The 12,465-nt window shown below is 32.1% G+C and overlaps 2 protein-coding genes across 2 annotated transcripts; one reads left to right on the forward strand and one right to left on the reverse strand.

The window, feature by feature from the left end:
* Positions 1–1,130: 1,130 nt before the first annotated feature.
* LOC143914096 (uncharacterized) lies at positions 1,131–4,379 on the reverse strand. Its single transcript, XM_077434186.1, has 6 exons — positions 4,199–4,379; positions 3,215–3,348; positions 3,025–3,126; positions 2,855–2,920; positions 2,572–2,715; positions 1,131–2,495 (listed from the first exon to the last, which is right to left on the reverse strand). Exons 1-6 carry the CDS (start codon positions 4,266–4,268, stop codon positions 1,131–1,133), a joined length of 1,881 nt encoding a protein of 626 aa, XP_077290312.1. The 5' UTR covers positions 4,269–4,379.
* Positions 4,380–6,406: 2,027 nt separating this feature from the next.
* On the forward strand, positions 6,407–8,818 carry LOC143914580 (glycoprotein-N-acetylgalactosamine 3-beta-galactosyltransferase 1-like). The gene is made up of 3 exons (XM_077434844.1): positions 6,407–7,236; positions 7,415–7,599; positions 7,684–8,818. The coding sequence occupies exons 1-3, from the start codon at positions 6,486–6,488 to the stop codon at positions 8,020–8,022; spliced, it is 1,275 nt and encodes a 424-aa protein (XP_077290970.1). The 5' UTR covers positions 6,407–6,485; the 3' UTR covers positions 8,023–8,818.
* Positions 8,819–12,465: the final 3,647 nt, after the last annotated feature.

Consider the following 12,465-nt stretch of genomic DNA (forward strand, 5'->3'; position numbering starts at 1 on the left):
AAACTTGAACTTATCCGAAGACGCTTTCTCCGGCTTCTTTATAAGGAGCAATATGGGATTTACTCATTTATTTCCTTTAAGATTTGTCATGGGTATGGTCGGCTACACTTCTTTTGAACACATGAGGAATGTTGCTGTCATCAAGTTCTTGTTTTCTATATTAAGAGGTTTTATCTCATGCCAGTCTATTCTGGCGGAGATTGGCCTTCATGCTCCGGAGTTTGATCTGGCCCAGCCATCGTCCCCTATTTCATATTTCTCTGGCAAGGATTGTGGCATATTTAAATTCTCCCATTCCTCGAGGCCTCCGTTTCTTAAATTCACTGGATGGTGCCATTGACATTTGTCATATCTCTTTTCATTCTTTGCACCGCTTCCTCGGTTACGGGGGTTGTGACCAACTAGAGCAGTTAATAGTTGAGAATTTTAATTGTTAACTTTTGACTCGGCTGTTATTACTTTTTTTTATATATTGTAAAAATTTTTCATGAATTCATGTATTTTTTTTACATGCCTTTTATAAGCTTTCTTTTGATTTTTCTTCTGTTCTTAATCTGTTTAGCACACTCGTCGCTTTATCTTATTCTTAATCTCTGTTAGACGAGTGTGCATGATTAATTGATATAAAATAACATAAAACATTTATTTCATGAGTGACTAGTGATTCCACCTGGCTTCGCTCAGTGTTCACAACATTTTTTTATTATTATTAATTTTTACTTGAATATCAACAGCCAATCAGAAACCAATTAGATAATCAATTAGAAACACAAGTCGTTGTTTTATAAATAGGATAATAAGTAGATAAGTTTGGAGTACCTAATTAATTTCATTTAGAAAAAAGTTAAATGAAATTATTACAAAAATATATTTTATAATATTTTTACACATACATACGTACGTATGTACATAATATACTAATATATGTACTTATATTAATTATAATTCATTTAATATGAAAATAGGAATCATAAGTTTTTTTTTACTTTCATACATGCAATGTTTGAATAGCTTAATAATTTTATATTAAATTAATATTTGTGGTCCGAAGCACATCGCACAAATACTAAAAAAGATGATTGAAAATCCGCGAGAAGAGAAATAACATAAACATTCACACAACTTTTGTGTTAATCATCAAAATCTTTGAGCCAATCTTCAGGTATTTCTGCATTGGGATTATCCCAAAATTCTTTAGGATGTTTGTTCCTTTGTTTGTTATTAATGTCTTTTTTTAAGACATGCACATATTTGATTGGTTTTAACCAGTCGTACTGTTTAAATGTTTTCTCATAGTTAATTTCAACAGTAGTATTTTCTAATTTTTTCGAAGAACCATTTTGGAGTTTATGATCTGTGCGATCCTCTTCGATTTTATTTGAATTGTTTTTGTCAATAACGGAATGCAGGATTAGTGGATTGCGTTGAGTATTTTGTTCGTTAAAATTTGAGATATAAGTAGGCTTATTACATTCTATATATGTATTTTTTTTGTAACTCGGCACATCTGCATGTTTTTCAGTTTTCTTTGAGGTTTTGGAATTGGTGTCTATTTGTGTTGTTTTTTGTTTTTGTTGATATGAAACGGGTGTTGAATGATTGCATTGTTTGGATGCTGAACTTTTTTCATAATTTTTATAAAAGTGCATATATGATTCATCTTCAACGTGATGGTTATTGTTTTTATTTTTAGTGTGATATTTTTCAAATGAGGTAGTTTGATTAATATTTGGTTCATCCTCGTCAAGATCAATAGGCTTTTCATTTAAAATTATAAAGTCAGTAGCACTTTTTATAATATTTCTTTCTTTCGTATTAAAGGTATTTGTACTCTCATAGTTTTGAGTGCATGTAATATTTGTATCAATGGTTTTTTCCTTCGAAAATTCTTGTAAATCATATTGAATGGTATTATTATTAGTATTGATATTGCTCGTTATGTGAGGTTGTTTGATTTGGCTTGGTTTTTTAACATCGTTGCTTTTTTCCTTTTTTAAGTTTTCTTTTGACTCATTAGATACTGCGTGGCTCAATTTTATGGCTTTGTCAGACTTTATTTTCTCAGTTTCATTATATGTTAAAGACTCTTGAGAAAACATATCTTGAGAGAGAGTAGCGATATCATTAGCGCTATTTACTGCACCAACCAGAGCATTTGTAGTAAAAGATGCTTTACAATTATCGTCTATCTTTTCCATATTTGGTGTAATGTTAGTATACGTGGGTGAAAATCCTTTTAAAACGCTTTCACTCTGACATGTTGTCAAGTTAATATCAGAGTTATTGTTTACGGGTTCTTCGGATGTTCCTTTAGGTAGTTGTTTTGCGTCTGTGATAAATTTGTGGACAGGTTGAAAGCAATATAACTCTTTAGAGATGACAGGTATTTTTTTAACAACATTTTCACGAATATCGCTCTGAGAATTGTTAAGAAATGCACAATTTTCATTACTGTTATCATTAGCTTTACTTATGTTCGATTTGATTGCATTCCACTGAAAAAAAAACGGGAATGTATAATTAGTTAATTAATTTATATTATATAGAAACAATAATATCAAAAAAAACCACCTTTAATGCATGAATATTACACTTAGTAATGATTTCATTGAATTTTGAATTGATTGTACCGAAAATATTCTGTTTCTGCGTGCTAAATATATAATTGCATATAATTCTGTTGCACTGCATCATTGTGTTTTGTATAAATTTCATCTTAAAAAAAAATAAAAATGTAAAATATTATTGTGTATACGAAATTTTATTAACAGAAAAATGTGGGGGGGCACTTTTTTCTGTTCATATTAAATCATCATGTTTCGGTTAGAATCTACAAATGTTTGGAGTAACTCACATTTTCAAGTATCATTTTGCTTTTGACTATTTTGGTTGGGGATTTTGTTTTTCTTGGACGACCTAACTGAAAATTTAATAGATAAAGTTTCATTAGTATAAAGCATTAAAAGTGAAAATAAAATAAAACTCATATATACACATGCATGTACCGTATATATTATATTTTACCTTTTTAATCTCATTACTCTTTGGTTTGTGAGTATCATTTTCAAGTATACTTTTTTTTTTAACTATAGTGGTTGGTGTTTTCATTTTTCTTGAACGACCTACCTGAAATTTTAATAGATAATGTTTCGTAGGTTACATTAACAAGTAAAAAAGTGAATAATTAATAATTTATATATAAATTTTACTTCACCTTTTTATTATCATATATATAATCATTTTTTATACAATTTTCTTTTGCCATTATTTCAATATTTTTGATCCGTTGGGATCGCCTGACAACAACACAGTTTCCTTTTTTTCTTGTATAAATTTGATCATTATAATCTGAAATATTTGCGTTTAGAATGTAATGACAAACTTTAATCAAGGTAATTTCGATATAAATAATAATTTTTATGGTTTTGTTTGTTGGAGAGATTTTTATATAAAGATCTTTTAAGGATTGTAAATAGGTTTTTGAACTCTTTTTCCTATTATGCTGTAGATTAACATTAGAATAATATAATACTATTATTACTAACCAAATTAAATTAAATTGTAAAATAGAAAATGATCAGTATATCAGTAGCTATTAAAATAGATATAAGATGTATTGTGAACATAATTTCGTAATAATGAAAAGCATTTTATAATCAATATATATATATATATATATATATATATATATATATATATATATATATATATATATATATATATATATATATATATATATATATATATATATATATATATATATAAAAAGATCTTTGTTTAACAGATCTTATTATATAGTTTAAACAAAAAAATAATTGGATTAGGTTTCAGCTTCCTCTCCCATCCCTATTTAGAAAATATTCTAGTTGTAAGCCGGCTATGCAGTAGTTTCAAATCGTCATATTTTTTATATATACATATCGATAGCTCGGTGCACAGATATTGTAAGTCCATTTTTGAATTTGTATCGAATTTTAAGTTTGTAGATGCTTGAATAATTCAGGTTTTTCTTTTCAAGAAAATTTATAACACATACACATTGAAAGGAAAAACCTGAATTATTCCAGCAACTTCAAACTTAAAATTCGATACAAATTCAAATACGGGCAATACAATATCTGTGCATATGTAGTCTGGAACATTTTGGTATGGCAAAAAAATAAGATGCGATGCAAATCAGAATATGCACGTGACGCACTAGATAGCTCTGAATCGGATGGCTCAAGTTCCGAGCAGAAGGTGGACTGTGAAAGCCGCGTCGTCCACATTTCGGATTCAAATCGATTCAATTCAACATGTGGATTGCGGATTGCGGATTGCAGATCGCGAACTACTCGATGTGACGCCGCGACAACTTTTCAAGTGACGCCGCGTCCGTCAAACAGGCTTGCCAATTTATCAGTTGTACCGCATGTTCTCTTATATTCAAAGATAAACTAATTTTAAAAACGAACAGCTTTAATTAATTATACATTTTTCCCAAGGTGTGCTCTTGAATGTTTATCTATACTTTTATTTTCGTTCGTGAATTTCATATTGGTTAAAATTATTTCTAAAAAGGGGAGAATCCTATGAGGTAGTTTCTTGGCCATTTATTTGTGTGCAATGCCTGAATCTTTACCATTAAAGGTCTGTTCATACCTATCCAGCACGACCCGTATCCTGCAGGTGTCATGCAAGTGCGGATAGTATTCTTTGGTACATTCTATATGGACGCTCATGAATGCGTTAATGCGCATGCGCGAATGGAGTATGGATACGACCATATAATGTACCTGTAGGAATCTCGTCACCGCAATCGAAACATCTATTCCGACGGAGGATACATTCCTCACGCTCAACCATTGACGTCATCTCGAGTCGGGAAACTTCCACCCCAACAAATCAAGCGGAACGACGCGAAGTCGAAGTACACCTGCATCCATTAAAGTGCAGCTGTACAAACAATAACTACATTGTAACCCATTGAACAAACATCCAGACTCACTGAAACAAAGGGTGATAAAAACTAAATCGAGTAGAACGACGCCACATATTCGAGAATATTCCACCCTAACAAATCGAACGGAACGAACCGCATTCCTTGCATTTATTGCACACGAGCCGCATACAGCGGACTACTATATAAACCCGCCAGCGGGCCCAACAGTCAACGATCAGCAGCAGACCATGCTACACCAACAACCAGTCAGCTAGAAGCAGCCGAACAGCAACAGAGCCAGACTCACTCAACCTGCAACAACCAACATGGAAGATATGAACAGACCTTAGCAGTACCTCTATCATTACCATTATTTGTTGTGATTATAATAGAACTAAATAGGATTTGCGTAGCAAGGAGCGTGAGAGCAAAGCAAACTTAATAGACTCTGGTTAGTAGATGTTTGTGAAAACACAATAATTATAACGTGCTTGGTATTTAATCACTGACTTCTCCTGGCACCTAACCAAACTGATATGATTAACTATACATTTTTTAATCGACCATTAGAGTGCTATCCAGTGCCGGTTTTAGGGGGGGGTGTTGGATTGGCGGCGCCCGAGGGCGCCAAATAAGTTTGGACGCCAAACGATGCGCCAAAGGCGCTTTAAATTTTAGAATTAGAGCGCCAAAAGCCATTCAAAATTTTAGATTAGAGCGCCAAAGGTGAAAGTTTTTTCTAAGGGTGTTTAGAAAAAATTGCCCGAGGGTGCCATCGGGTGTAAGGCTGGTACTGGTGCTATCACCTGAGAGTTCAATCAAGTTATCTTTTTTCTCCATTAACAATGATGTAGCTGTCCTAAAGTGTTCTCTATCATAAGGATTTGACGCCTATTAACATATAGCCTCTGCACTCTGCACAATGAACAGTCGGCGTTCCGCACAGATGAAAAGGATGGGAAGTGAAACGGACAAATATTGAGATTAACTCAATAATGTAATTCGTCAAAATTAAAAAAAAAACCGTACCGCATATATATGCTGGGTGAACGGGTTACATCCCAAATGTGAATCGCTTCCAGAATAACCGCCGCTACGAAAATCGCTCGCGCGGCCTTCTGTTGCGCGAAAATTCGTCGCACAGGAAAATTGCTGTACAAAAAACTGCCTAAATATTGCTCAGCAAATGCTTTTTTTCACGAGATTTGGGCAATTTTCTGTATGGCAATTATCCTGTGCAACAAGGGTTCAGTGATTATTGGTCACAAAGCGCTCACCCAAAACTCACTAAAACCTCTATAACGGAACATCTGGCAGCCGAAAAGTCCATCAAACTAACGAGAACTCGAGTGCCAAATATTCCGTATTGACGATTTTCATGGCAAAAATTGTCTTTTGGGCTATCGCAATGTGACTAATAATCCAATTATCGCTCACCACATAATTATCTTTAAAATAATGAACTGGTACCACTGGTCGCTGTTTACTTGGCGACCCGATAAATTTCTGTCAAAGTGACAGTTGACATTAAAGTAGGAGTTTGTCTTTGCCGTCGTCATTTAACATGACGGCTAATTGGGGATGTTGGCGTGTGCTAACTTTCATGTGTGGTGCATGTTTAGGTTGCATGCTCGCCATTTTCATATACACTCTACAAATGCAAAATAATCATCGACTGCAAATGCATATAAAAGTGCAACCTCCTCATCCGCACGCCTCGACACCTTTACTCCAGACTTATGCTCGCTGGTTCCGACACAACAACTATCAACGGAACGTAATATCAGACGACGAGCTCAGATATTCCCTGACTTCATTCAACACTGAATCTCAATGGTTGTACAACACTGTTCCAGTACTTTGCGTGGTTTTAACTAGTACCGAGAAGTACACCGCAGCCGTCAACTTCACGTGGGGAACGTCTTGCAATAGAATCCTCTTTTATAACAACACCATCGGGCATGATAGGCAAAAGCCCAATAGTTTCAAAGTCAAGGCCAAGTCGTCGTTTCATGTTCTCTGCGACGTTATAAGAAACATTCACAAATACCACAGTGATATGGAATGGTCGATATTCGTTAAAGATGATATGTTTGTGATTCCTGAAAATTTGAGATATCTGGTAGCACCATTGAACGCTTCCGATGATTATTATTTGGGACACCCTATTAATTTTTGGGGTGTTGATTATAATATAGCTATGGCAGGGTATGTGTTGAGTCGAGGAGCTATAAAAAGTCTCTTCGGTAAATTTCCAGACGCAAAATCCTGCATTTCCGGAGGAAAATATTGGAAACAAGAAGATTTATATTTAGGTTAGTATGATTTTAAAGTCAACTTGACAGAAAGTGTAAGTTAAAAGTTCATTCATTAAGTTGTAAACTGTACGTTTGTTTCAGTAAAAATAAATAAAAACCCTTATTATAGTATTTATCTACTAATCCAACGTAGTATTGATGTTAACGTGTGCTAAAATAAATTTAAATTTTGTAGGAAAGCATCTTCGAAGTATGAATGTTCATCCAGTGGATACGCGAGATGGCCTTGGAAATACATTATTTTTAGGCTATGACCTAGACAAGATGATGTTCCCAAACTCAATACACGAATTTGCCAATTATTATACTAGGGCTCTATATCCTGTAAAATGTTGTGGAAATCGAGTGATAACATTTCAGGTACCTTTATCTTTTTGGTTATTATATAATTTAGCAGAAATCTGGTTCACATCTTTATTTTTAAAAATTAAATTGTTGTTTCAGGTATTGAGTTCCACCGAAACGTATCGTTATTACTATATGATTTATACTATGAGAATATTTTTGGAAGGGTCGTTTGGGAATCAGCCCGCTCCAACGCCTATGCCCGATGATCAAGTTTGGAAAGATTTTTTACGGGAAAAGGGTCTTCCGCTAAATATTTCATCAAAAGAATACGAAACCAGTTGGTACACTAACTTTTATAATATTACAGAATTTAAACACATTTTTGATAAACACTTGAGGTCGAAAAAGAAGTCTTCCGATAAGTATTTAAATTTAACTAGTATGTCTGAAGTCTTAGCTGACATTTTATTGAATTATTCTCCAAAAAAATTATAATTTTAAATTGTGTATGTATGTCAAAAGACCAATTTCAAGATGAAATTTTAGATCATAGTGATTTGATATTTACAAAATTTGGCATATCATTGGTCATTATAGCTAGAATTATTTACCTATTTTAGAGTTTAATGTGATTAAAATACATTCCACAGTGTGGTGATTTAACGTTTGTGATAGTGTGTAATTTATGTTCTTCCAATAGGGATGTGCTCGAAATATTCATTCCTCGAAATGTCACAGAAGCACAGCTTTTGCTTGAAAATTATAGATTTTTATATGGTTTATGTAGATTTATTGTGAATTTGAATATGTAGTTCTTGCGCAAGGAGTAAAGTTTTATTCAAACCGGCAACTGCACGTAAAAAGCTGTACGAAAAGTATTCTTTGGTACATTCTATATGGACACATTCATATATTCTGTAATGTGTATGTAGCGTAGACGTAACAGCAGTACATGTCACCACAATCTATTCATATTATACAGCAGTACATGTCACCGTGAAGCAACAAGCAAAACCGTTTCTTTTCTGGCTCCTGTGAAAATAGTGATTGCACGCGTACTGATGATAGTGTGCATGCGCATTTGAATATTTTTGATATTGACGATACGAAGCAAGCAATATTGCGCGATATCGTCGCGCTCTGTAATGTACAATATGTAAGCCGATTTATCCATGCACTCATCCAAACTTGTCTGAACGAGCCCTGCTGTATAGTATGAATGGAAGCAGCGTTTTCCGTGCACTGCTGTGCTGGGCTGTTGCCTCGCAGTGCTGGATAGTATGAATATACCTTAAAATGGAACTAAAACGAAATAAATATGGTTGTGGCTATTTGCAGGTACTATAGCTGCAAATTATTGGCTATTTTCAGGTACTATATCTGCGAATTATTGGCTATTTGCAGGTACTATATCTGTGACAGGCGCAAAGCCTTCTGCGCATGCGCGTGAACTGTCACTGTCAGCGTGTTTACTGTTAATTTTGTTTTAAGCATCTTAAAATTTAGTTCGAACTCGTAAAGTGACGTAGAGTAAAAAATATAATTCAAATTAGTTAATATTATTAATTGTTAGAAAATTATTATCATATACAACGTATAATACCTACATACAAGTACAAGCCGCGAACTAGCTAAATGATATAAATCTATTACAATAACGTGCGAAATTTATTTGCCTCATGTATAATGAACGATTGATTAAACAAGTCTAGCATACATTAAATGTAAGAAATTATAATCGGATTATAAGTTCACGCGCATGCGCAGAAGGCTTTGCGCCTGTCGCAGATATAGTACCTGCAAATAGCCAATAATTCGCAGATATAGTACCTGGAAATAGCCACAACCAATAAATATTTCTGATTATCATTACTTTTACTAAATTTCATGTCAATTTTACAAAATGTTATAAAGCATCAATCAAAAACTTCAATCTTTTATATGTATAATATATTAAATGTAATTTTTTTTTGTAAAAATGACTGACGAAAGTTTTCGCCTCCCCCCCTCCTAATTCTAGCCTGAAAATTCCAATGAATTTCTTGACTCATTTAGGGAGTGAAGTTACTCGATCCAACCCTAATATAAACGAAACATTTTCCAATCAGAAACTAATGAAATATTGTCCCATTTTAGTCCCTGGTGCTTAGAAATTACCATTATAGACATATAAATTGTTATCAGTTAGAATAGTGCTTATATTTTATATTTTTATATATTTCGTGATAATTTTTATACGTCCATTTTAACACAACATTTGTAATGAATACAACATCATATTTATTATGTTTCAAAGTTTATATGAGAGTATTTGACTTTGTATTCAATTCAAATAAAAGTATTATATCAAAGTATTATAAAAAAAATTTTTTTTCAACACATTTAAAAATGTTATGTACACGTTTCGATAGTCATTGCGATTTTGAAATGCGAATTATTTAAAAATTGTACTTAATTTTTGCATTTTTAGAAGTATTGCTACCTTCGAATATACATATTTAAATTAATGCCTGTTTAATGGAAAACTCATTCATTTAGGTTTGAAAATACATTATAATTACAATTCAAAGGCTACATAATTAGAATTTTTTTATATAGGATTAATAATAACACTGCCTAGTTGTAAATTTGAATCTGTAGCTTTTTTATTTATACTTGTGTGAATCTATTTTTTGAAGATCTTATATGTTTTATTTTGATATATTTTATTTTAGCAGTTATTATATGCATCTGTGTATATGCCTATACATATTCGGTATTGCCTTTACATATTGTTAATGTTATTTCAATTATAGGCATAATTCTGGGCAGCTGTACATTCAGTATTGTTTTGATTAGTGAAAGTGCTTACTTTTGTTTAAGTAGGTTCAAATTCGTATACATACATATATAATAATAAATTCACTTCGACATATTAAACGTAATCCAACTGTTTTATTGAATATGTTGTTATATGCATGTATTTCATTATGAGGTAAAATATTATTACGCTGAAGTTAATGCAGTACGCAAAATTTGGTGGAAATTAATTTTTCTTCTTCTTTTTATATTTTTTTCTTATAATGCCAAATCCGTATAGGCAACAACCATGGGTAGACATTATTTATAGTCCTCGCACATTATGCCCTATTATAGGCAAGCCGAAAACCATTTCTTGAGTCCGAGTCCCATCCATGACCTGATGTTCTGGAGCCAAGAGAGCCTCTTTCTCCAAAGCCACCGTTTGCTTTCTATTATTGTTTGTAGAAGGTGATACTTGGGGCCATGAATAACGTAGACAAAATATTCCACGGCGCTTTACCGTGTCAAGAAGCTCTCTCTTTTTATGAAGAAGCTGAAGGACTGTTTCGTTCCTCACGTGATCCGACTATAAGATTTTAAAATTTCACATTTCAAAGGACTCGATCTTGTTCAAGCTTGCCATTAATTTTGATTTTAGTTGAGGTCAAATAACCGACCCTTTTCTATTTTGTAAATAATTTAAAATCATATTTTGATATGTGGGCCAGTTTTATTTAAACGTAGTTTATTATTTATTCATCTACATATATGCATAAATTTGATGTTTTTGATTTGGTTTACAGAATTCATATTTTCCTCATAATATGTTATGTACGTATTTATGTATGTAATACAACCTATTCGAAGGGTTTGAAATATTTGTTTATAACATATATGTATGTGCACAAATGAATTATTATAACACAATGTGTAAGCAAAATGATTATTTTATAAAATACATACATAGTTGTGACACAAAAAATATTATACATTATACAAACTGATTTCAACTGTGATAGTCGACTTAAGAGTGCATATGTATGTATGTAAATTATTAATACATATGTATTTGAATTTCTGTTGTCGTTAGATGGTTCAAATGTTTATAAGTTTTGTAATTTTTACACTATAAATTCTATTATTGTACAACTATTGAAGTGAATATACATATAAATATTTGATGAGAAAGGTTGATATACATTATATATTAGTGGATGAGATTAATGCTCTATTCGGATTTATAAAATGTGTGTATAATATAATACATATATATATACAATGTATAATAAATGGAAAAATATCGAATATTACTTCTCATAGTTCCATAGTTAGATTGCCTTATTAGTTATGTTATTAACATCGAAATAAGTCATAAAATAAGTTGTATTAATAGTTTTTATAGATATGATTTATATTTTATAATAAATGCAAAAATTGTATTCGAGTTTTTTTTTTTGGGAAAATAGTTTTTTTGATTTCTTTCAGATTATTATTATTTTATGCTTTTCTGATGCATAATTTTTATGAACACGAATAATTCTAATATATCAACTCATTCTTTAATCTAACGTGCATTTAACAAACAATTAAAAACTTTTGCATGTTTGATAAGTTTTTAATAAAAAAAATCTACACCGGATGAGGTCAAATTGAAAACAAACCTTGAAAAATTGCACAACGCTCTTTTAATTGTGGAATCACTGTGTACTAATTTGTTATCATGTTGTGCTTAATCGATATTTTGCAAAATTTCGCATTTCCTCCCACACTAACCACATTTTTCCTGTTTCCACCATTATTTTGCTCTTGTTTATCAATCAAATGCACCAAACTCATTATTGTTTCCTATGTTGATCCTCAAAGTTTTTCAATACCTTTAATTGTTTTCGGAACATAAATAATATACAATTAGTACTTGGCAAAGAAGCGGATCCTCAATCAAATCCAAGATGACGTTAATTACCATAACGCTCAACATTGAGCAAGCAAGAAAGAAGAAGAAGAAGATGTGTAATAAAATGTCAAGTTTGAGCTGAAATGTATAGTATATGTACATATGTACTTTTATAATTTTTTTATAAATACATATTGATGGGGTTGGATGAGATTGGGCTAACTTTCATCTTATGCATTATTCGTTAACCAGCAACATAGCTC

Source organism: Arctopsyche grandis, chromosome 7 (assembly GCF_051622035.1).
Source record: "Arctopsyche grandis isolate Sample6627 chromosome 7, ASM5162203v2, whole genome shotgun sequence".
NCBI lineage: Eukaryota > Metazoa > Arthropoda > Insecta > Trichoptera > Hydropsychidae > Arctopsyche > Arctopsyche grandis.